Below are 21,869 nucleotides of genomic sequence, written 5' to 3'. Positions count from 1 at the left end.
CAGATTTAGTTGGCTAAAAGAGTCAACTGTTGACGGTGTCTTTGTGACGATGCATTTTCCACCGGATCCGTGAGGCTTTCACAAAGCCTATCACAAACATTCAACATCAACACATCTGGAGATACATGGTTTTCACTGGACAGGATGGGGGTGAAAAACTGTCACCTGAAAAGTAACTAAAGCTGTCAGACAAATGTAGTGGAGTAAAAATATATAGTATAAAGCTGCAGAAAATAGATACTGGAAATATGGAGGATAATGGAAAATGAATATCCCAAGTAAAGTACATTTTTTAAATTTGTACTTTGCTTGAATCAGAATCAGGTTTATTGCCGAGTAGGTTTTTTACGACGTTGTCACATGAAAGCACTACAGAGAGAACGAGGAAATTACGTGATGAATGTCACGAGGCAGCAAATGATTTATTTCCTTCCTCCCTCTGCTCCGTCCGGCCAGGAGGGGGCGTGTTCGGAATGCTGAACAAGTGCAACCGGTTTGGGAGGAACCCAGTGGTGCTGCTGGGGCTCATCACTCACTATGTCGCCTTTTATCTGATTTTCCTCAACATTGCCAGCGACGCTCCTATCGCACCGGAGCCAGGGACAGATCTGCAGGCCTACATCGACCCCAGGTACAAAGACCACAGCAGGGGGCACTGTTCACACCTGAGGGGTAGTTCCACTGGTTCCCCCTAGGTTTTGTGGAAGACTTAGGTGCACGTATTTGCACGTGAGGGGGTTTAGGGGTCCTCCTAAGAAGGAAGGAAGGCTAGAATGAAGTTTATAAATAAATCTGACTTGTGGAAATGTATCCCTCTAGACTAGCCCGGTCCTGATCAGGCTAGTTTTTAGGCTGAACCAGTCAATCTGTCACACTGAAACACTATTTCCTCCAAAGTTCCTCTTTCCTGCTGCACTGTGAACATGAGTCAGTTGACAGTTCATGTCAGATTGATCATATTTTGTCTTGGCCTGCACATTATTCCAATCAGTTTATTAGAGTTTAAGTTTGGCTGTAAGATAAGATAAGACTTTATTGATGCCACAGTGGGGGAATTCACTTGTCACAGCAGCTCAATGCAGCACATTACACAAATACAAAAATACACATTAAATAGAAATAGAAATAAATATAAAAAGAAAGGGGAAAAAAAGATAGGAAATAGAACAAAAAATAAGAAGAGAGTAATAAAGGTAATAGGTACACTATAAGGACTTATTGTATTTACAGGTGGGAAGAATAAATATATATATATACATACATACATACATACATACATACATACATATGAATATGTGATGGCATATTGCACAGGTCACAGTAAGATGTACAGTAGAGTAATAAATAAATAAATATAAATAGTGCAGAACATTTTTAAGTGTTGGTCTGATAGAATCAAATTTAAAGAAACAAATGTCCAGGAAGGTTTTTATCAGAGATACCAAAAAGGAGCAGATAGCCAATCTAAAGGTAATGAAACAGTATTTCTGTCACGTGGAGGATGCTTTGCATCTTGTACAAACCAAGAAGTATTTTCAGGAAAGCCCCGCCACTTGCTACAGTATAAAATAAAAAATAAAAGTCTGAGCTCAGTGCTGTCAAGATGTCTCTTTTGCCTTGTTGATTGTAGGGATTTTGTTTGTTTTTTCCTGTAATGTATTATATATTTCACTCTCTATACCAGAAGTTTAACATGTGCTGCTGCTGCTGAGCATCACAGTTGTCTTTTTTTTTTTTGTAAATTCATTTGATCTGTGCTTGATTCCTCAGGTCTGTGTTGCAGAGGTCTTAAATGACAATTCCGGCGCAAAACGAACCTAGGTGTTAATAACAGATGTGTACCCACTCGATCGCTCTCTGGGACATGTTTTCATGCTAATCGAATGTGTTTGTAGCTTGAAAGAAGCTAGCGCGGACCGCTGATTAGCTTACAACGCTAATATTCGGGGAAAAAAACAAAGCGCTATTTAAAAGGCTTAAAATATCACCACACTTCAACGGTAGCATGAGGGTCCCTAAATGTTAACCGAAGCATTGAGAACTATGTAAGTGTACAGACAGTTTATTAAAAAGATAGTTTAGAAAGACAGTAGCTCCCAAGACGGCGGCCGCCTGTATACGAGAACGCGACTGTCTTTATAATCTATCTTTTCAATAAACTGTCTGTACACTTACAATGTTCTCAATGCTTCAGTTAACATTTAGGGAACCTCATTATGCTACCGTTGAAGTGTGGTGCTATTTTGAGCCTTTTTAGTGGTATAAATAGCGATTTGTTTTTACTTTCCCTGTGCCTCGAATACTAGCGTTGTAAGCTAATCTTATTTCAAGCTACAAACACATTTGATTAGCATGAAAACATGTCCCAGAGAACGATTGAGCGGGTACACATCTGTTACTAACCCCTAGGTTCATTTTGAGCCGGAATTGTCCTTTAAGCCTGATCTTATTAGCTTGGAGTGGCTTTGTGAAACTGTTTAATCCAGATTTAGTTTGATACAACATAAGCCCATCTTATTCTGAACCCCCTCCCCCTCCGTATTCATGACTTGATTACATGATGTCTTTTTTTCTGGTTACCGTCTGTGTGTTGTGGATCAGTGTCGGCGTGGCGTTGCTCTGCAGCTTCCTGCTTGGTTTTGGCGACAGCTGCTTCAACACGCAGCTCCTCAGCATCATCGGCTTCACCTTCCGCGACAACAGCGCCCCTGCCTTCGCCGTCTTCAAGTTTATACAGGTGGGTTTCAGACGCAGCTCACTGGGACCATACTAGGGCCTAATATGCCATAACGTGGTTGAATATCGCAATCACAATATTCCTTGCGATAAATAAACAGATATTACAGTGTACTCAGTTCTGCATTTCTGCTGCTTTCAAAGTGATCTGCTAAAATACAACAAATTGCTTGTTGAATTTAAAACAAACGAAACTAATTTCCAACATTCTTTTATTGAACAAATGGAACATTGAATCAAATATAAAAGGCACCACTTAAAAAAGAATGACAGTTACATTTTAGTGCAGTTTTCTATTATATTTTCTTTTAACTAACACAAAAAGAGTGTCTTTTGCGATGTTTTTTATTGCGCCTGTTGATAAAAACACGAAATATTGTCCAGCCCTAGACGATCTCATAAAATAAGTTAAAACATGGAATAGAAAATGTGTAAGAAGATATTTGGTGTATCGAGTTATTATTTTGCAGCCACAGAGGATCAGTTTCTCCATGGGTGTTTATACGAGTTTAAATTCCCTTCATGCAACTTCACAATTAAATTGTAACACGTGTTGTTGTTGTTGTTTTTTTTTGCTGCAGTCCATCATGGCCGCTCTGGCCTTCTTCTACAGTAACTACCTGCTGCTGCACTGGCAGCTGCTCATCCTGGTCCTGATGGGCTTTCTGGGCTGCGTGAGCTTCTTTTTGGCCGAGTGGAAGGCCGAGTCCAGGAGGCGAGAATCAGACTACGACAGCATCTGATGCTCGTCTGGGGAGGATGAAGAGGGCACAGCTGGAGGTGTTTCGCTCTCTCCACAGCTGGAAGAATCAACAAGGGATGATGAACTCATCCCAGCCTCTGCAAACTAAGACTGACACTGTGGTATGTAGAATCCTGGCAGTGGCTGCAAAAAACTCCAAAGGCATGAGGAGGAACTGTGAGCACACCAGATAATATACAGTACCTCATTTTGGCTTTCTATCTTATTATTTACTGCAAATAAATTTGAAAATGAATCCAAACAAATTATGGACATACTTTAAACAGATTTTACTGAGGCATGATAGATGATGTGTTAATAAAAAAAAAAAAAAAAAAAAAAAGTACTTTTGATTTGAGGGCCTGTCAGCAATGATATAAAAAAGGGGGGGGGGTCTAATGTATCCCACTGCTAGTGCCTGTGTGAAGAAATCCTGAGGAATAACACTGACTTTATTGTGAATCAGCTGTAGCTTTGAAGACAAAACCTGACAGCCTGTTTTTTAAGAATACATTGCTTAGCTCCCGTGTCGGTACTCCTGCCTGCGTTCTCCAAACTGGGGGCATGCCGACCCCCATCTACTGTAGGAAATGCACTGACTATGGAGAAGTACCTTCATAAAACCCCACTTCAAAAAAAATCCAAAGTAACCTTTTAAAGACAGCAAATTGGGTGCCTCAGTTCTTCTGCTATGCTGTTTTTTTTTTTTTTTTTTTACTTCTTTTCTTGTTCCTTTTATGATGCACCTTCAGTGCTATATAATTGGTTTAGTTGTAATGAGATCCAGATGACTCTGTATTCCAGGAAACCTCACATAATCAGAAGTGGGTGACTGCATTCAGTTCAAATGAAATTAACAGAGTTTGGTTTGTGCCAGAAGAAAGGAGAAAAAAAAAAAAACACTTCTTTATTTACCTCCTAATATGAAGAATGTTAAAAGGGGAAAATAGAGGTGACGAGATGGTAAAAGTTTGTTTCACATTGTTGACAACATGCAACAGACTTTTAGTTTAGTTTTCGTTTTTAGCTCCGCTAGCAGCTCGGCTCTAGAGATCCAGTCAAGTCGGCCCACCACTTTTCGGAGGGAAATATATCAAAATGAAATTTGGTTCAGACATTCAACTTCTCTACAAGATGAATTTTAATCACTTTAGTGATGATATAAAATCTGAAAAAGTGTCTTAAAGGGGTACTCCAGTGATTACGTTTTGCTAAAGTTGGAGGACAGACTGGTCAATATTGAAGCAGCAGGCAGGTCGGTCAAGATCCAATATGCTGATTCCTACACTCCCCATAATGCAATGTAATAATGTCCTATGTGTCTATGTCTATGTTACGGGCTTACTGTAAAAGGTACCCTGAGGAGTTTTGGACCACTAGTAGTGCTATTCTAGTACAAGCATTTTGTGAGGGGAAAAAAAGGGGTGAATCTCCCACAAATTGCGACAGAAAATCAGACAGAAAAATGCTTATTACTCATAAAAGTCTCCTCTATCACATATAAAAAGTCCTAAGAAATCCAAGTGGTGGAAAGTATTGAAAAATACTGAAATTGGTGATGCCAAGTTCCCATTGCAGCCCATGTTATGGGGAGACACTGCAGGTGAATAGGGAAAATATTTTAACTAACAGATATCACCATGAAACTTCCCCTTACTTATATTAGGACAATATTATTTTGTATCGCAAGTCTTCTGAACTTTTATGTTGAATTATGCAAATTAGGCATTGTCTAATTAAATATGTGCGTGTTTCAGTATTTTTCAACTTGGACCCTATTTTCCCCATGCATTGGTGTCTACGTGACTAATGTGAACCGAAATCTTTGGCATCTTTTGAAATCTGTGGTCCAGTATTGAGTGAGAACGTCGCTAACCAGGCTGCAATGTGAAATGCACCAGTTAGCGTCCACTAAAAGTGCTGTTTTTTGCCACTGAAAGGTTCAGATTATTATTCTAAGTGTCTGACAACATTATGGAAAGGATCCCTACAGAGATAGACATTTTTGTGAAAGAGTAACAACCTTTTTGTTTAACATAAAACAGCCCTGAAATCACAATAACCGAACCCACCACACTCTAAATAAACAGTACTTTTAGAGTGAATAGAGCCAGCATATTTTCACATGTAAATGGGTAACTTAAGGGTTTCTTTCTAACAAACCAGAGTGGTGATTCTTGGTGTAGTGGAAAGACGAAGCAATAAAGCTATTGATAGTTTAATTTTGTTTCTGTCGACTTTGAATGATGTGGCTTTTAAGATGAAGGTGATGCCAATAAACCAGAGCATCTTTCTCTCCCATCACGGAATGCTGTGTAGACTAGCCAGACCCTCCTCCGCAGCGTTGTGGAGGAAGGTCTGGCAAAGCGAGATTTCTTAGACACCAATGCATGGGAAAATAGGGTCCAAGTTGAAAAATACTGAAACACCATTATTTATGCAAATTAGCACAGACAATGCCTCATTTGCATAATTAAACATAAAAGTTCCAAAAACTTGTAATGGAACAAATGATTGTCCTAATGTAAGTAATCAACTGGGGAAGTTTCATGGTGCTATCTGTTAGTTAAAATATTTTCCCTATTCACCTGCAGTGTCTCTCCTTAACATGGGCTGCAATGGGAAATTGGCATCACCGATTACAGTATTTGTCAATACTTTCCACCACTTGGATTTCTTAGGACTTTTTATGTGATAGAGGAGACTTTTATTAGGCTAGATCAGTTGAAAGAGTTTATGTTGCAATTTGTGTGTGGTCATGTTGCATAATGCCTGTACTATTCTGTTTGTATCATGTACTGTATATGTGCGAGCACGCAGATGCCAACAAACGTAGCAATATGCCAACAAAAGCAATACGGAAGAAAACTGTTAACTAGTAAACATAGATGGGAACAATGCTGAATGCTAAATACTTGAAAAAGTCTGCTTTGCAAATGTTTTAGGAGGAAGGAAATGTGTTTGTTAAACCTTAGGACACACAATGAGCAGGACTAACCATGTGGAGTAAATTAATCTTGATTTGTAAAATCAGTGGAGTGCCCCTTTAAACATCCTGATCTCAAAACAACAAAAGCGGTGAACTTTGATTTCTTTGCGATGACCTTTACAGCCTCACAAAGCTGCTGGCGTGGCTGTAGACTCTCTTTCTTGTTCTTTTCTTTTTAATTAGTGCTGTTGTAAACTGATCGGATGCCAAACCAACACCGTGCTAAATACGGGCCTTATGTCAGCTTTATGTATTGTTGAGGTGGGAAAGGGCAACAAGGAACTATATCTTAGATGCTGTAGGTTTTTTTTCTCCTTTTTGTTTAAAGTGTCAATTTATGAATTACAGCACATTATTCTAGTTAATTTATTGCTAAATGAAACCTAAAGGGTTGTGTTTTGCTCAAGTTTTGTTTCATGTTGCAAATGCAATGGATGCAATCAATCTCGAGGATATTAAGGGAAATGCATGTGTACTATGAAGGTGATTTTATACGTGAATGTTGTAATTAAGATTGGTACTCGATCTTTCGCTTGCTTGTTTTTATTGTCAATAAAATATTATTTTTAATATTAGTTGTGTGTGTTACCTGGATAAACCCAAAACTGTATCATATATATATATATATATATATATATATATATATATATATATATATATATATATATATATATATATATATATATATATATGTGATATTTAAGTTTATTTATTAGTTCAGGCATGTGACAATAGTATTAAGATGGGTTTTTTCCCAATCATTCTTAAAATCAATCTTTTATTAATTAAAAATCATCCCAATAAAATAAGAAGATTAATAATGAAACATATTTATGGTCTGTATTATCGTAAAGATAGAAGAGAATGTTTTTGTCCATAGGAAATCCGACACTTATTTCCCATTCTTTGAACGCAGCATGATTGCCGCTTGTTGCCTAGTGACCGGTAAAGCTGCGAGAGATCCCAACGTGGGAATCCGGAGAGGGAAGTGGCATCAAGCGAGAATCCATGCTAAATACAACATCCGGTCACAAGCTGAAAATAAAAGCCTTACTGGTGTGAGAATTCCACAACAGGCCAGTGGTGGAGACATTTACATATCTGCTAGGAATGTCATTAGATAGTGTCTAGATGGTGGTTTGTTTCTAATAAAATGTATGGAATTATATCTCTAAATGCCGTTTTCTCAAAAAGACCCATAGAGCTCCTCTTTAGTAGGATTTATAACACCAAACTTTACAATTTTATTCATGTCAATATTTATATTCAGTGGGGTTTTTACATATATCATCCATACCCTGATTTATACATAAAAACATGTTGAAATTGATCCAGTTTTGTGTACTGCTGCATTTGCATATTTTAGACATTACATGTTTACCCTAATCCCCTGTAGTGTCTTTCCCATTTTATTTCTATGGTCTTGCCCACTGTACTTCCGGTAAATGCGTCAGTTTTGACGCAGCCGCGGTTGCTGTTTTCTCTTGAACATTATTACATTCTACAAACAGCCACCGGGATTGTCGCTGCCAGGGGGATGCCGGACACAATTAATAACGTTAGAGAAAGACCAAAGCTACACTCATTTTTTGCTTTATCCAATATATTTTCGCTATTAATCAAGACAGGGGTTGTCACAAGCGAAATAAGTTAGCTAACGTTAAAATATAGCTTAACTTTAACTAATTAACAGTTGTGTTCTCACCCACAAAGAAAAATGTCGGAGGAGGACATTAGCTTGTTTCAGTTGTTGGATTTAGCCATCGGGACACCCCAGAGAGGAGCTGTCAACTTCAGCGCCCTACACGCCCTGCTCCACGCTGTGCTCAGGCAGCTGGATATCCGGGAGATAAAGACCCCGTTTAGGGTCACTCCTCCCGGCGACATACACCCTGATGCTCTGGTGGGTGTCACCACTCCCCAACTGGACCACGACACAGAGGATGAACAGCACCAGGTGCACAGGGACATTTCCACGGTGGAGCAGGAGGTTCAGCCAGGCACCGATCTGCAGGAGCGGGCAGCCTCCTCCTCATCTCCGACCGCCTCCTCCGGTCCCGCGGCAACCGACCAGTGGAGGCTGCAGTCCCGCATCCAGACCTGCGAGGACGGCGTCGCCAAGGTGAGAGCAACGATTCATTCAATCAGTTAGCTAACGTTAGTGTTAATATACTAGCTACATGTAAGAACTTTTATTCTATGAAACAAGTCGTTTTTTGTTTTTATATTAACTGAACCCAAATACACAATTATACTCCCCAAATTCAAAGTGGACTTTTATTCATATTTTCCAAAATCAAAGTGCAAACAAAGTGACAGATTTAACTTAAAAGAAAAGATTATCAGATTATTAATATTATACACACACACACACACACACACACACACACACACACACACACACACACACACAATTAATGTACGTTACTGTTACTGTTTTTGTGTTCTGTCTTAATATTTGGACAATTTGTATTGTGATGCTTTGGCAACATTGTTATTGAAAATGTCATGCCAATAAAGCCCCCTGAATTAAATTAAATTGAGAAAAAAAATACAGCAGTGGACAAAAATAAAATATTGTAGTAGAGTTTGTATCCCACTGTGTAACTGTTACACACACAGAATGGACTGCACATCATTCTGAAAACTTGAAGCTCAACAACAAGACTCCAGACCCAGATGCTCCAGACTGATAAACTCTCAGCACAATTCTATTTTTACTCAAATAGAAATTCTAAACAAATCATAATAAATAATGATTTACTTTAAACACTTTAAATTGGCAGTCCTTAAGATTTCAGTCCTAGTTGATTTGTAACACTAATTTCTATATAAGTAAAAACAATCGAATACTGCTGAGAGTTTTCCAATGTGGAGCCTAGAAATAGAATGAATCCCAAAATATGTCTACGGTCTTGTTGTCATTTCTTGTTGTCAATACATAAGCTTCAGGTTTTCCGAACTGTGTGCATATAGTTAGTTCTGTGTGTGTAAAATGGAGAAAAACTGTATTACAGCATTTCTTCCAGGAATTTCACCACAGACACATTAGTTCATAATAATGCAAATTAGGCATGGGCCGTTACAAGATACTGACGGTATGATAACCTTCAGGAAAAATATCACGGTTTCATGGTATTACGGTATTGCAATTACAGCTTTAAAATGTATTCTTTTTTGAAATGTCTGTGAAAAAAACATTTTTTTCTTTCTCTATTGAACACAATGTATTTTATTTTGAAACACACTGCACACTGGCAGGGAGAGGGGTTTCTAAACTGTCCTTGAAGACTCATAAAAAAAAAAACAGCTCATACCTTAGGAACAGTATGACGGAAAAGTTTAGTGGTTTTGAAACCGCGACTTTTTCAAACCACGGAATACCTTGAAACCAGTAACCGGCCCATGCCTAATGGAAATATATAAATATTGCAATACTTTCATCAGTGGGCCATAGGCTCAATCACCACTGTGTCACCTCTTTCAGTGATAGTGACCTAACAGACATTTATTTCAACGAAAATCTTCAAGATTATCTGAATACTTCCTCCCCACGGATCATATACTGTATTATTATTTAAACATATCGTAACACAACTTTGAACAGAAAATAGGAGGCCAGCATCAGTCAGTTTTTGATGATTATTAGAGTAAAGAACAGAAGTCAAAAATATCTAGTGTGTGTTATAATGGAGAGAAGATAAGTGGGTTCATAATAATATACAGCAGTGGTTCCCAACCTTTTTGGTCTGATGTACCCCCACAGCCCTGCCAATTGAATTTGTGTTGGCCTTTTTGTCCCAATGGATGTTCCAAATGTATACCACTATTAATTATATAAAAGTGGATATTGTTAATTATTTCATACAAATGTACTTTTCGTACTACTACTACTGCACTTGGAGTGAAGCTGAATGTTTCAACCACTTATCCATTACTTTTAGCTAACTAATTCAACTTTAAGCTATTTTAACAATTTAAAATACGTATACTGTTTAAACTACTTTTAGCTAATCATTCAAACTGTTTAGTCATTACTTTCAGCTAGTTATTTCTCCCATTTATTCATTAGTTTTAGCTAAACGTCTGTGCTCGCTTGCCAACTGGTTTTCACACACACCTGCAACATGTAGTGATCATGTCTATACAGTATGTGGATATATTCATCCAATCAAATCACGAGTTCTACTTTTTCAAATTTCCTGGCAACTGCAGAAGTACCCCGGCTTAGGAATCACCGATATACACTACAAATAGCCGTAAGAAATAAGAAGAACTATTTTTCATCCCAGATCTTGCTGAAATGTGAACTCAGTAAGAAGCTGCAGCACAGGAATGAGCTGTTAATGAGGTTGTCCTCTGCACAATTCATTCAGTATTTTAATAAGGAGTTGAGGAGTTAAAATGCGTATATCCTTCAGTTTTCTTTGCGTGCAATAAATGCACATTAAAAGGCAAATTCCTATCGCACAAAACATAGATGTGCACCACCCCAACTTTTACTTCTCACGACACTTGATTAGGGCTGAAACTATTATTTTCATTATCGACTAATCTGAACTATATATTTTTTTCAATTCATCAATTTATTGTTTGCTCTATGAAACATCTGAAAACAGAAGAAAATGCCATCACAATTTTCTAGAGCTCAAGGTGACATCAACAGTCAATAACACAAATAACTTCAATAAGGAATACTGTAATGCAATTTTTACCATTTAAAAAGCTGGAAACTTCCATTGGTCAGAATTTTTGTTGAAATAATAAAATAATTTAAATGATTCATCAATTTTCAAAATAGTAGCTGGCTAATTCTCTGTTGATCAACTAACCGATTTGCAGCTCTGCACCAGATTATCGCCTGTTAGGACACAATTATTCAGCATGTTAAGACGTATTGATCGTCCTGGATAACACACTAGTCACACACACTGTTTTCTAGTGTTGAAATGTGCAGCTGTGATGCACTAGTGGCCACACCCCCAGCAGTGATGTCACAACAGGCATTTTGCTTTTGTCAGATGATGAAAACCCCGGCTGTGACATCGCTGATCATGCATCAAAATGTTAGCCCGGGTGAAGCAGCACAGCGGCGTTTTAAATGTGATTTAGTGTTGTAATTCATCCTTATCCTGCTGACCCTTTTTGTTTGGTTAAATAACATTTTCTTTAAAGACTGAAAGACGTCTGAGGCAGCAGCTCTTATTCTTCTCATCATCATGTCTGGCGGGCTGCTGTGAACTTTTCAGCGCTGTATTAAGCTGATGATGACAGCACAGGACAATAGGAGATGGGCGCCACCCTGACATCTCAAATGACCCCTGCGTTACTCTGTTCAGGTTTCTGTCAGGCCGCTTCCTGCAGAGAGGACTCTGGTTGTCAGGGGATGAATAGCTGTCAGGTGAAAAGCGGGACATCGGGCAGGAGCAGGTGCAGCCCGTCTGAATCATTCATGTCCTCTCTCTGTGGGCATCGTCCGGGTCAGCTGCCGTATCCGCTGACTCAACTATGATGAGGTGACCCGGCCAGACTCTTCCCCCAGTGTCTTCCCTCTGAAGGCAGAACAGACATTACTACAGTGTATGCCACATGTCGGGGTGGGGGGTGGTTAGGCCGTATGTCACGGTTCACCCATTAACCTGTCAGAGGATTTGTTTTCATATAAACGTTAAAATGTTGACTGTGGAATATGGCTGGGCGATATAAAGAAACTCAAATATCTAATATTTTTGACCAAATACCTTGATATCGAGACAATATTGTATGGTTGACTTTAGGGTGCTTTTACAAAATATTTACACAAAGCGATTTGTGATAAATAATCATCAGTGATGTGGATATAATGACGAAGTGAGTAAAGGCAAATAATAGAACAGCTAGAACAGTCTGGAAAGTTCAGAAAATGACATCACTTGTAATGTGTAGGCTACTACTGTAATGTAGCCTTCTAAAACCAGGAAAAGACTTATTTCATATTACAAAATTATGATATCCAACATCTAAGACGATATCTAATCTCATATCAGGATATCGATATAATATTGATATATTGCCCAGGCCTACTGTTGACCCCCCCCCCCCATGGTGCCTGATGGGACTGTGAGAACAGCTGAGTGATGTTTGTGGATCAAAGTGCACTAACAGCCAGCCCCAGTTAATAGCTGACTGTTGGAACTGAGGCAACAGCTTGAAGAGTAACGGAGACAAAGCTTATGCTACTTCCCTGAGTTATGACTGCTGCCCAGGAGGTCATTTTTCTGGCCTTATCTAGGGGGCCTTATTTGTCCGTTTCAGTATTTTCCAATTGTAATTTATTCCAATGTGAGTCTCATTCTAATATATTTCTCCCCCCCTCCCCAATAGCCATCACACCATATAATGTATCCTTTTACTTAGAGCTGAAATGAGAAGTTGATTAATTCTTCAGTCAGGGGAAGAATCAACTATTTTAAAAAGCAATAATCATCAAATAGCAAAAATTTACTGGTTCCAGATTCTCAAATGTAAATATGTGCTGGTTGTCTTTGTCTTTAATAATAATGAATGAAATACTTTTGAGTTTGGACTGTTGGACGGACGAAGAAAAACAATTTTTAAGACTTTATGTTGAACTTTAGAAAGCTGTGATAGGTATTTTAAATGTTGTTTTTCTTCAAATTATTGCTTGAAAGATGAATCTATTAATTGAGAAAATAATTGGCAGATGAATCAATAATGAAAATAATTGTTAGCTGCAGCCCTACTATTGTGTGGTGCCCAGTGCCGACGTCAGTCAGCACGCTGTAAAACAAACCTCAGTTCTGTCAGTGCTGCAGTTATTAAAAATATCCATAAAGGGACACTGGGAGAAGAGAAGTGTTGAGAATATTATCTGGAGGAACATTTTGTGACGTTTTTAAACCTAAGGCTGAGAACCAACACTTGTTTCTAGGATAATGTCGATGATTATAATGGTGATGACAAAGATGCAGACAATTTTTAGAGAATTCATTTAAAAAAAATATAACTGTAGTAGAGCAAAAATATTGTTGATTTAGGTTTCACTTTGCACGAAGCAGTACTCAATATGAAGTTGTAGTTTGCCGAGTAGAAAAGGGAAATAAAATAGAATAGTCCCGGTCAGTAAAAGGTCACACATGAGTCATGTAGTGTGACGGCACTTATTAACGAAGCTGTTAGTGATTCATGCTGCCGATGAAGACCGTGACGCTCTGGGGGGGGGGGGGTTTCGCTATGCATCACTTCATGTCCGGGCACATTCGACACAAGTTAAACACCGACTCACATGTAGCTCAGGAATGTGCTTTGTTTCAGTTGGGAGACTGACACACACACACACACACACACACACACACACACACACACACACACACACACACACGTTTACTCTGCTAACGAGCCTCGACAGCCTCACAGGGAGTTTAAATAACCTGGTTAAAGAAGGGATCACCAGCCGGAGATACACATGTGGAACAAGTGCAGCAGCTGGATTGTGCTTCACCCTCTTTGTCAGCATCCATTCAAGTCCTGTCTGTTGTCATTGGGGTCAAAGGTCAGAGGGATGTTTGCTGTAAGTCAGATTCCTGAGACTTTTTTTTTTTTTTTTTTTTAAATGAATGCTCTCAAAGGAACCTCAGATTCCTCGGGGCGATCGAACTGAGGCATTTGAGCCACAAATCTAAATTTAAACTTTATTGCCAATGATTGCTTTTTTTAAGTGTCTGTCTGTTGTTATTTTGCAGGCCATGAAGCTCATTCAGGACGTCCAAAGCCAAAATCTGAAGAATCTGAAGAAAGAGACAAAGAAAAAGATGAAGGAAGAGAGGAAGGAGGAGAAGGAAGAGACGGAGGACGAGATGAAGGAAGAGACAGAGGACGAGATGAAGGAAGAGACAGAGGAAGAGACGGAGGACGAGACGGAGGAAGAGATGACGGAAGAGATGAAGAAAGAGACGAAGGAGCTCTGCCACCAACAGAAGGTGAGACTGTTCAATAATGGAGGTACAGGTACAGGATCATTACTGAGATTCGGCTACTGATCAAATATTCCTCTCACCACCGTAATGAAAGTATTTTTGACATAATGAAACCTGAAAAATGAGTTTGTGGGTGAAGAGAGAGACAATAATCTTGGGTTATATAGGGAGATTTAAGAGTTATTCCACTAAAACTAAGATAAATAAGTTAAGTTAATTGATAGAAAAGAAATGTTTGGATTGTCGATTAATCATCTAAGTCAAGCACAAAAGCAAAACATCCCCCGGCTCCAGCTTTCTTAATGGTGAGGGTTGGCTGCTTTTTTGCTTGCTTTGGATTTGGACAAAACAAGAGTCACCTTGGGTGTCGGGACATTTTTCACCATTTTCTGACATTTAACAGACTAAATGATGAATCAATTAATCCAGGAAATAGTCTGCAGATGATTAGATGATGAAGATAATAATAGTTAGCTGCAGCATTAATACACTGTGGAATGTGTCCACGTAACGAGTCACTGCTCTTCTATGCTGTGAGACTGCAACCTGTTGAGCTCCTTGAAGACATTAAAACATGTCTTCTTGAAGGCATTATACATTTGGTCCTCATGTTTTCCAAATAAATTATAGTCTACTACAAAGTAGAAATGCTGTATAAATGGCTGTATTATTGATAAACTAAACCTACTTAAAGTCACGTTTAGTTTTCGTTGGTAGACACCTCATAGTTTGACGAAAATAATATGTGCATCCTCAATAAAAAAAACAACACTGCCCTAAACTGCCATATCTGCCATGTATTTAATGTTTTATTTTTGTTACATGTTTGCATATTTTAGGAGAATATTGACTGTCATTAAAAAATATACAGTAGATTAACTAAAAATGTGCAGAGGAGATAAGCCTGAGAGAATGTTTAGTTTATTGCTACGAGCACACGGGAAAGAACTGAATTTGACTCAGATGATGATATCAACATTTTGATCCTCTCTTCTCTGATCTGGATCATGACAGCTAGAGTCAGAGGACACTATGTAGAGAGATTTTAGTGATTAAATATGAGTAATATTGATTGGAGGGAAATAACAGGACTTTGAAAAGTGAGGGGGGCATGTTCCAACACTCATGCAGTAGGGTTTTCCTCTCTCTGTTGTGTCCAGATGGTTGGTGCTCCATCAGGGACGGCCTCCGATGTGGAGAAGTGCTGCCGCCGCGTGGACGCTCTGGAGAAAACTGTGGTAAGTGTGCCGCGACAACATGAAATCAACTTCACTCTCTGCGGCTCTTACGTCATACTGTTTAAACTGTTGGCTGCATCTCTTCTTAATTTTCAAATGTCGTTGCAATGACCTATTTTTTTTCTCCAAAAATGCTGATAAAAGCTTCATCTCCTCTGTTGTCACTGTGACAGACGTCTCTGAGGAACACACTTCAGAAGTATCCAGACCCAAAGGAGCTGAGTCAGTGTGTGACCTTGGACGACATGCAGAAGGTGAGATCCAAAGGTGCTTTTAGGAGCGTCATAAACAGGAAATTGCATTTGGACTGGGATAGGAAACCCCTAGTCTATATCCTTGACGTTCCACTTACGGGATTGCTCCGTTTGCTGACGGAGAATCCGTCGGATTTCACTCATTTAGGCCGGATATCCGTTGCCTTGTGCTTCCTTTGTGTTGGCGTTCTAAACTCCGGTGGATTTCTGAGGACTATGGTTAACTGCTCCTCAGATCTCTGCAGGGTAAATCCAGACAGCTAGCTAGACTATCTGTCCAATCTGAGTTTTCTGTTGCAGGACTAAAACAACTTTTGAACGTAAAAACGTTCCACCAAAACAAGTTCCTTCCCAAGGCTATTTTGCAGCGGCACCGCGGCTTTTCCCGGTGCTTAGCACCGCCCAATACAATTGTGATTGGTTTAAAGAAATGCCAATAAACCAGAACACGTTTTCCTCCCATCCAGGAATGCTAGGTGGAGTAGCCAGACCCTCCTACGCAGCGCTGTGGAGGAAGGTCTGGCAAAGGGAGACCAACCCCCAACCTGACACTACATTAGAAATATTTCTCACATGGTAAAAGGTGACTGGTGATGCCAACTCTGAAATCAGCGTTCAAAATGCCTCATTTTGTAAGACTGTGACTCTTCAGAGACCAGCCTCGACATCTACCACCAGCATTGTTGGGTGGCAGTAGCTCAGTCAGTAGGGAGTTGGGTTGGGAATCAGAGGGTTGCTGCATCAAGTCAGGCAGCCTCCTCACTCTGACTTCTCTCCATTAGTGCATGTATAGGTACTGAGCATGTGTATAATTCAGGCCTGTGTATAATAATAACAACAGAGTGAAAACATTATAATTTCCCTTGTGGAATTAATAAAGTATACATTATTGTTATTATTATTGTTGGTTCAGTAGTTGAAGCTGTTGTCAGTCCTGGGCCTTTCTGGGACTAGTCTTAAAGTTCCCCCTGTGTTTGCTCCATATTCCTCCCTCAGTCCAAAGACATGCACTTCAGCTGAACCGCAGACATTAAAGCAGGGGTTCTTAAACTTTTTTTCAATAATGTACCCCCTTTGAAATATTTAGTACCCACTGACCAGCGCAAAATATTTTTGTAGAAAAAACAAACAGGCTATATAAAGAGGTACAGTGCCACGCTGCACCATCAGTTTCTGATTTACTATACAATAACCTTGTGACTGAAAAAACACTTAAATGCTATTTTAAATTTTAAGAATCCATCATTAAATTTGCACAATTATTTTAGGGATTATGCATGACTGATCTTTTCAAAATAAACATTTATAGGCCCTGAACAGCCACACAGGTGTTTTCATTTAACCTAGCTGATAGGACCTCTTCCCAGGACTGTGTGCGTATGTGTATAGACTGGTTGACTGACATCTTCCTAAACCTCTCGTTAGCTTTGTTGCCCCTGTTAGGGCAGGACAAATGACACCTTCATCATTCTTATTGGTAGATGAAGATTTGTGACCTATAAACTCCCTTCTAAGCTCCGACCCACCTTCAACCTGAGCAGAGTCTAACCAGCCACAATAACTGAAATCACCTGTGTGGGTGTTCAGAGGCTTTAAAGAAATCTCTCATCCCCTTGCAGTACTCTAAAGTACCCCTAGAGGTATGCGTACCCACATTTGAGAAACACTGAGGAAAGGATAAGTTCATATATTTTGAGAAGGTCTTAAAACAATGCTCACATGCTCATATGTACATTGAACAGTCCAGAGTTTTTTGTGATTGTTGCGGGCAAAAAGTCCTTGATTATGCAGCACGTTTTCTTAAAAAATGCGATGGAATATGGGGGATATTTATGCGCCATTGTACCTCTTTATATAGCCTGTTTGTTTTTTCTACAAAAATATTTTGCGCTGGTCAGTGGGTACTTGGCTGAAAAAATATTTCAAAGGGGGTACATTATTGAAAAAAGTTTAAGAACTTGCAAAAACTGTGTTTTCATCATGGCTTCATCGCAGGGTTTGCAGCTTTTCGATGATGTTCACGTTGCGTAATTACGTCACTTCATAACGTCACTTCATAACGTCACTTCATAACGTATTTGAAAAAATGCGGCCCCCGCATAAATATGCGGACTTTGGCTGATTATGCATTGAATTATGCGATCGCATAATCACGTTTTTCTGGAGGGACTGATTGAAAGAGTATTTGGTCAGTGTTTCATTTTATGTAGCTCTCAAATCATGACATTTTATTGCGGATTCAGATTTGTGAATATTTTGTAATTATTTGTTTTTAACCACCACAGCATCCTGCAGCAGGCCCGACAGCTGCCGGTGCGCCCCTGGCTCTGGAGGCCAGCAGCTCAGAGACGGCAGAGGCCCTGAAGAACATCGGCAAACTGAAGGAGGGGTTCGGCAAGCTGGAAGCTCGTGTTGCTGCGCTGGAAGAAGATAAGGTGGACCAGTCACAGCTGATGCACCTTAAAAAGCTCATCACTAACCACGGTAACTTCATACTGCCCCTTTAGTTATCTAAAAGTGTATTAGTGTTGACTGACTTAAAGGATCTAAACATGTTTTTTCTCAGTCAGATTCTCACCCTAAACGATAAGGTTGTACACGAGCAAAACATTTTCAGGTTCAAGTTCAAGTTAGAACACTTAAGCTTATTTTAAATTAAGAGAGTTCTGTGTTTTTTGGTCTATGTGTATAAAAAAGGAAAAGACAACCATATATGGAAGAATAACTTGCATACTTACATACATACCATGCTACAAGCTAACTAAGCTAAATCTCATGTATACAGTACGTAACTATGAAGAAGTTTTTTTTCTTGTAGCAGCTCTTAGCCTGGTGGATCTGTTACTTCACTGTCTTGTACTCATGATGTCATATTGTACATTTAGATTCCAAGGATGCATTGAATAACCTGATGGATCAACTGAACCAGCAGCAAGCTCTAATAGACAGCCTGATAAGGGACCGGGAGAAGGTGGGTAAGAGGCAGCAAATATACCATCCAGAGGGGATTCCTGCTTTCTTAAAAACATCAGCACCAAACGCCTCAGTATCACATACACACATGTATTCTCTGGTTCTGGTTGTGATATAATGTGTCTGTCCAAAGCTGGACATGTTTATGAACGTAACTGGCCACGACAGAGAAACCACCTCAGAGGCAGCTTCAGGGAGCGAGGAGTCAGACAGCAAAGCCTCTCATGAGCTCAGACATCAAATATCCTACCTCAGGTAAAGACAGGGGGAGACACACAGGGAGAGGGATCAATCTCTGGAATATATATCTATAGTAACACAGGAGGTTTCACAATAACATCCCAGCCACAGTTAATAAAAACTTTTTTATAACAACCTTAAAAACTTAAGCAGCCAGGAAATATGCAACAGAGTTTTGAAGAACACTGAAGTGGATGTTCACAGTTGCTGGTAACAAAAAGTGACTTATCTGTTGGTTGTCTGACAGAATTTTTAAGCCTCAAAGTCTCAGTTGTGAACATCATATATAGTTTAAAAAACATATTTGATCAGAGATACTATTTACATGCAATTTTTCTATATGTATTTCTTCAAACTAATGAAATACTTTGTGTTTGAATTGAATGGTGCAGATAATCAGCGCAGATAATTTGTCACATTATAAAAACTGAACATTAAAGTCACACTTTAACTGAGAGTTTGGAGAATTTTGTTCCTCAGTTATGTGAGTGTGAGCATTACTTGAATATTGGGTCTCTCTCCACACTTGTTTTCTGTACGTCCACAATAATGTGAGCCCGTTGTGAGTGTTGAGTTCGGTTCAGACGTTGGTCCGTGTTCATGTCCGTACCCTCATGTCCAGGAAGTCTTTGCAGAAGCTGGAGGACGACATAAAGCAGCTGAAGGCTAGACAGGCTTCATCTATGGAGAGAGCAAAAGACCGACACCTACAAGATCAGGTCAGACAGGAGGACAAGCTGCTGAGAGACAATTAGAGAGGAGTCAGTCAACAAGCAAGGACACACAGGGTTATTAACGTGAAGACCCAGCTACTGTTATTCTGCTGCGGCACTGTCAGTCCTGTAACTCAGAAGCTGCACTTTCAGTCAAACCTGCTCCGCTTACAGCAGCAGCAACTTAGATCTGCAGTTCCTTTTTAAAATACTGCTGTTATTTGTGTCTTCATGTTTGAGGTTTAATATTTTCTTTTAAATCTGAATAATTTAATTGAAGAATATAAAAATGGACTTGAATGGATCTTATTTTCAGCTGAATGCTAGTTCACAGTTTCCCACTAGTGACTACAGAGATAAAATAAGAAGAAGGGGAATATATATGATGTTTATTGGTAAAATAGTTTGCACTTGTCTACTGTATTGGACTTACAGTCAGCAGGTCAACAATATGTCAATCTTGTGTTTACAACTTGTTTTCACTGCCTCAAATGGCCAAAAATTCATATTTATTATTGAGCCTGGTTCTTAGATATTTAGAATAGGAAATTAATGAAAACAAAAAAACATTTCCTTCAAATTAATTTCTGAAATGTAGCATTTGATGTTTTAAAGCTACAAGCTGAGTTGAATTCCTGTAGTCCTGCATTCATCATTTGGAAATAAATGTTCAATTTTAGTTAACAAGTTGTAAAAGTGCAAAACGCAATGCAGCAGCTAACATGTATTGCCTGCAAATGGCAACTTCCATATGTCTTCACCTGCAGGTCTAAACTGCTGCTGCTGTTACTTTTACTTTCATACATGTGGTGCAGCATGGCCTTTATAAACCTGGTCTGACAATGACTAAAAAAGCCTCGTCCTGTGCAGAATCTGCAGCCTGCCAAACCTAGACTAGTTTGAGTTACATGCCATCATATCAACATGTATACAGTTTTTAATAAAAGCCCAATATGAGGCGGCCATATATCAGTCTAATCTGAGCTCTCTGCCCTCTGACCTCAGCTGGACGACTTGCGAAGCATGTTGGAGGACATGATGCAGTCCTTGACCTGTCAGCTGTCTGATGCTGGTCTGGATGAGAGCAATGATAGCCAGGGCATCGGTCAGAGTAAAGATCAGAGATCAGAGTTTACCACCAGCACAATGAACACTGGCAAGAAGCTCAGCCTTCTGTTCCAGCACTATGAGCAGCTGCAGGACACAGTGAGCAGCCTTCTCCAACAGCAGACTGGAGGCAGAGCAGGGCCACTGAAGGACATAGAGGCAAGCTAAATCTGTAGCATAAGACCGTTGGGTTCACCAGAGGCAGGTATGTGTGTGTATTCAGAGACGATTCCCGCCATTAACTGCCAGGAACAAACTACTGTAATGAGCTCTGGACTGTAGACAGATACTATACGCTTTGTTAGTGATACATTTAACCACTTTTGGGCAAAATACTGCTAGCTACTGTACATCTATTTTTCATCCCTGTTTATCCTGTTCAGGCTGGGAGGGTAGAGCCTATCCCAGCATGCACATCTGAGAAGTGGGGTGTACCCTGGTCAGGTCAACAGTCTATCTACCTAACCTGTTAACTTTGGACACTCCTATAACAGACTTTAGATCAACAGTTTAAAAAAAAGGATCAGAATTGATGCAACAATCTGGTGCCTACATTACCCACAATGTGACTCCTCCCCTGGCAGTTGGGTGGGTGATTGGGGTGTCTTATGCTAGCAGCCGCTAATGTAGCCTGCAGCAGAGATGTGCAGAGGGCTACAGAGGTCTGGTAAGATCACTTCTTTCTAACTCCACACAGTACTTTTTTTTTTTAAAAACGTTTCAAACTTGTAGTCTTCAACCAACGCTGACTCATGTGACATCACTTGAGGACATTTATCACACAGCTCCCTCTGGAGACACAAAATGCTTTATACTACTTTTAAAACATGTGCAGCACAACTCCCCAGCACCTGGAAACACACTGAGGGGGAAAATCCCCCTGTAAGCACGTTTCTTTTTC

At 39.5% G+C, this 21,869-nt stretch overlaps 2 protein-coding genes across 2 annotated transcripts in view; both read left to right on the top strand.

The window, feature by feature from the left end:
• mfsd11 (major facilitator superfamily domain containing 11) overlaps window positions 1-3,559 on the top strand; it is a 9,189-nt gene extending 5,630 nt beyond the window's left edge. The window contains exons 12-14 of the mRNA XM_078268921.1: window positions 457-631; window positions 2,602-2,737; window positions 3,318-3,559. Of these exons, the coding sequence (XP_078125047.1) occupies window positions 457-631; window positions 2,602-2,737; window positions 3,318-3,479 (473 nt within the window). The 3' untranslated portion in view covers window positions 3,480-3,559. The remainder of the gene's footprint in view (window positions 1-456; window positions 632-2,601; window positions 2,738-3,317) is intronic.
• Window positions 3,560-8,184: 4,625 nt separating this feature from the next.
• Window positions 8,185-20,131, top strand: LOC144529999 (uncharacterized). Its single transcript, XM_078269399.1, has 6 exons — window positions 8,185-8,589; window positions 14,210-14,446; window positions 15,604-15,681; window positions 15,855-15,935; window positions 18,221-18,419; window positions 18,821-20,131. The coding sequence occupies exons 1-6, from the start codon at window positions 8,185-8,187 to the stop codon at window positions 19,024-19,026; spliced, it is 1,206 nt and encodes a 401-aa protein (XP_078125525.1). The 3' UTR covers window positions 19,027-20,131.
• Window positions 20,132-21,869: the final 1,738 nt, after the last annotated feature.

The sequence above is a fragment of the Sander vitreus genome, chromosome 15, assembly GCF_031162955.1.
Source record: "Sander vitreus isolate 19-12246 chromosome 15, sanVit1, whole genome shotgun sequence".
Classification (NCBI taxonomy): domain Eukaryota; kingdom Metazoa; phylum Chordata; class Actinopteri; order Perciformes; family Percidae; genus Sander; species Sander vitreus.
This window is presented reverse-complemented; position numbering and strand designations above follow the sequence as displayed.

What these genes read in the sequence shown, in the direction of transcription:
- LOC144529999 (XM_078269399.1), top strand. Translation starts at nt 8,185, where the DNA reads ATGTCGGAGGAGGACATTAGCTTGTTTCAGTTGTTGGATTTAGCCATC. An exon ending in GCGAGGACGGCGTCGCCAAG is followed by an intron (nt 8,590 to 14,209) that starts GTGAGAGCAACG and finishes GTTATTTTGCAG; the next exon opens with GCCATGAAGCTCATTCAGGA. An exon ending in CCTTGGACGACATGCAGAAG is followed by an intron (nt 15,936 to 18,220) that starts GTGAGATCCAAA and finishes TAACCACCACAG; the next exon opens with CATCCTGCAGCAGGCCCGAC.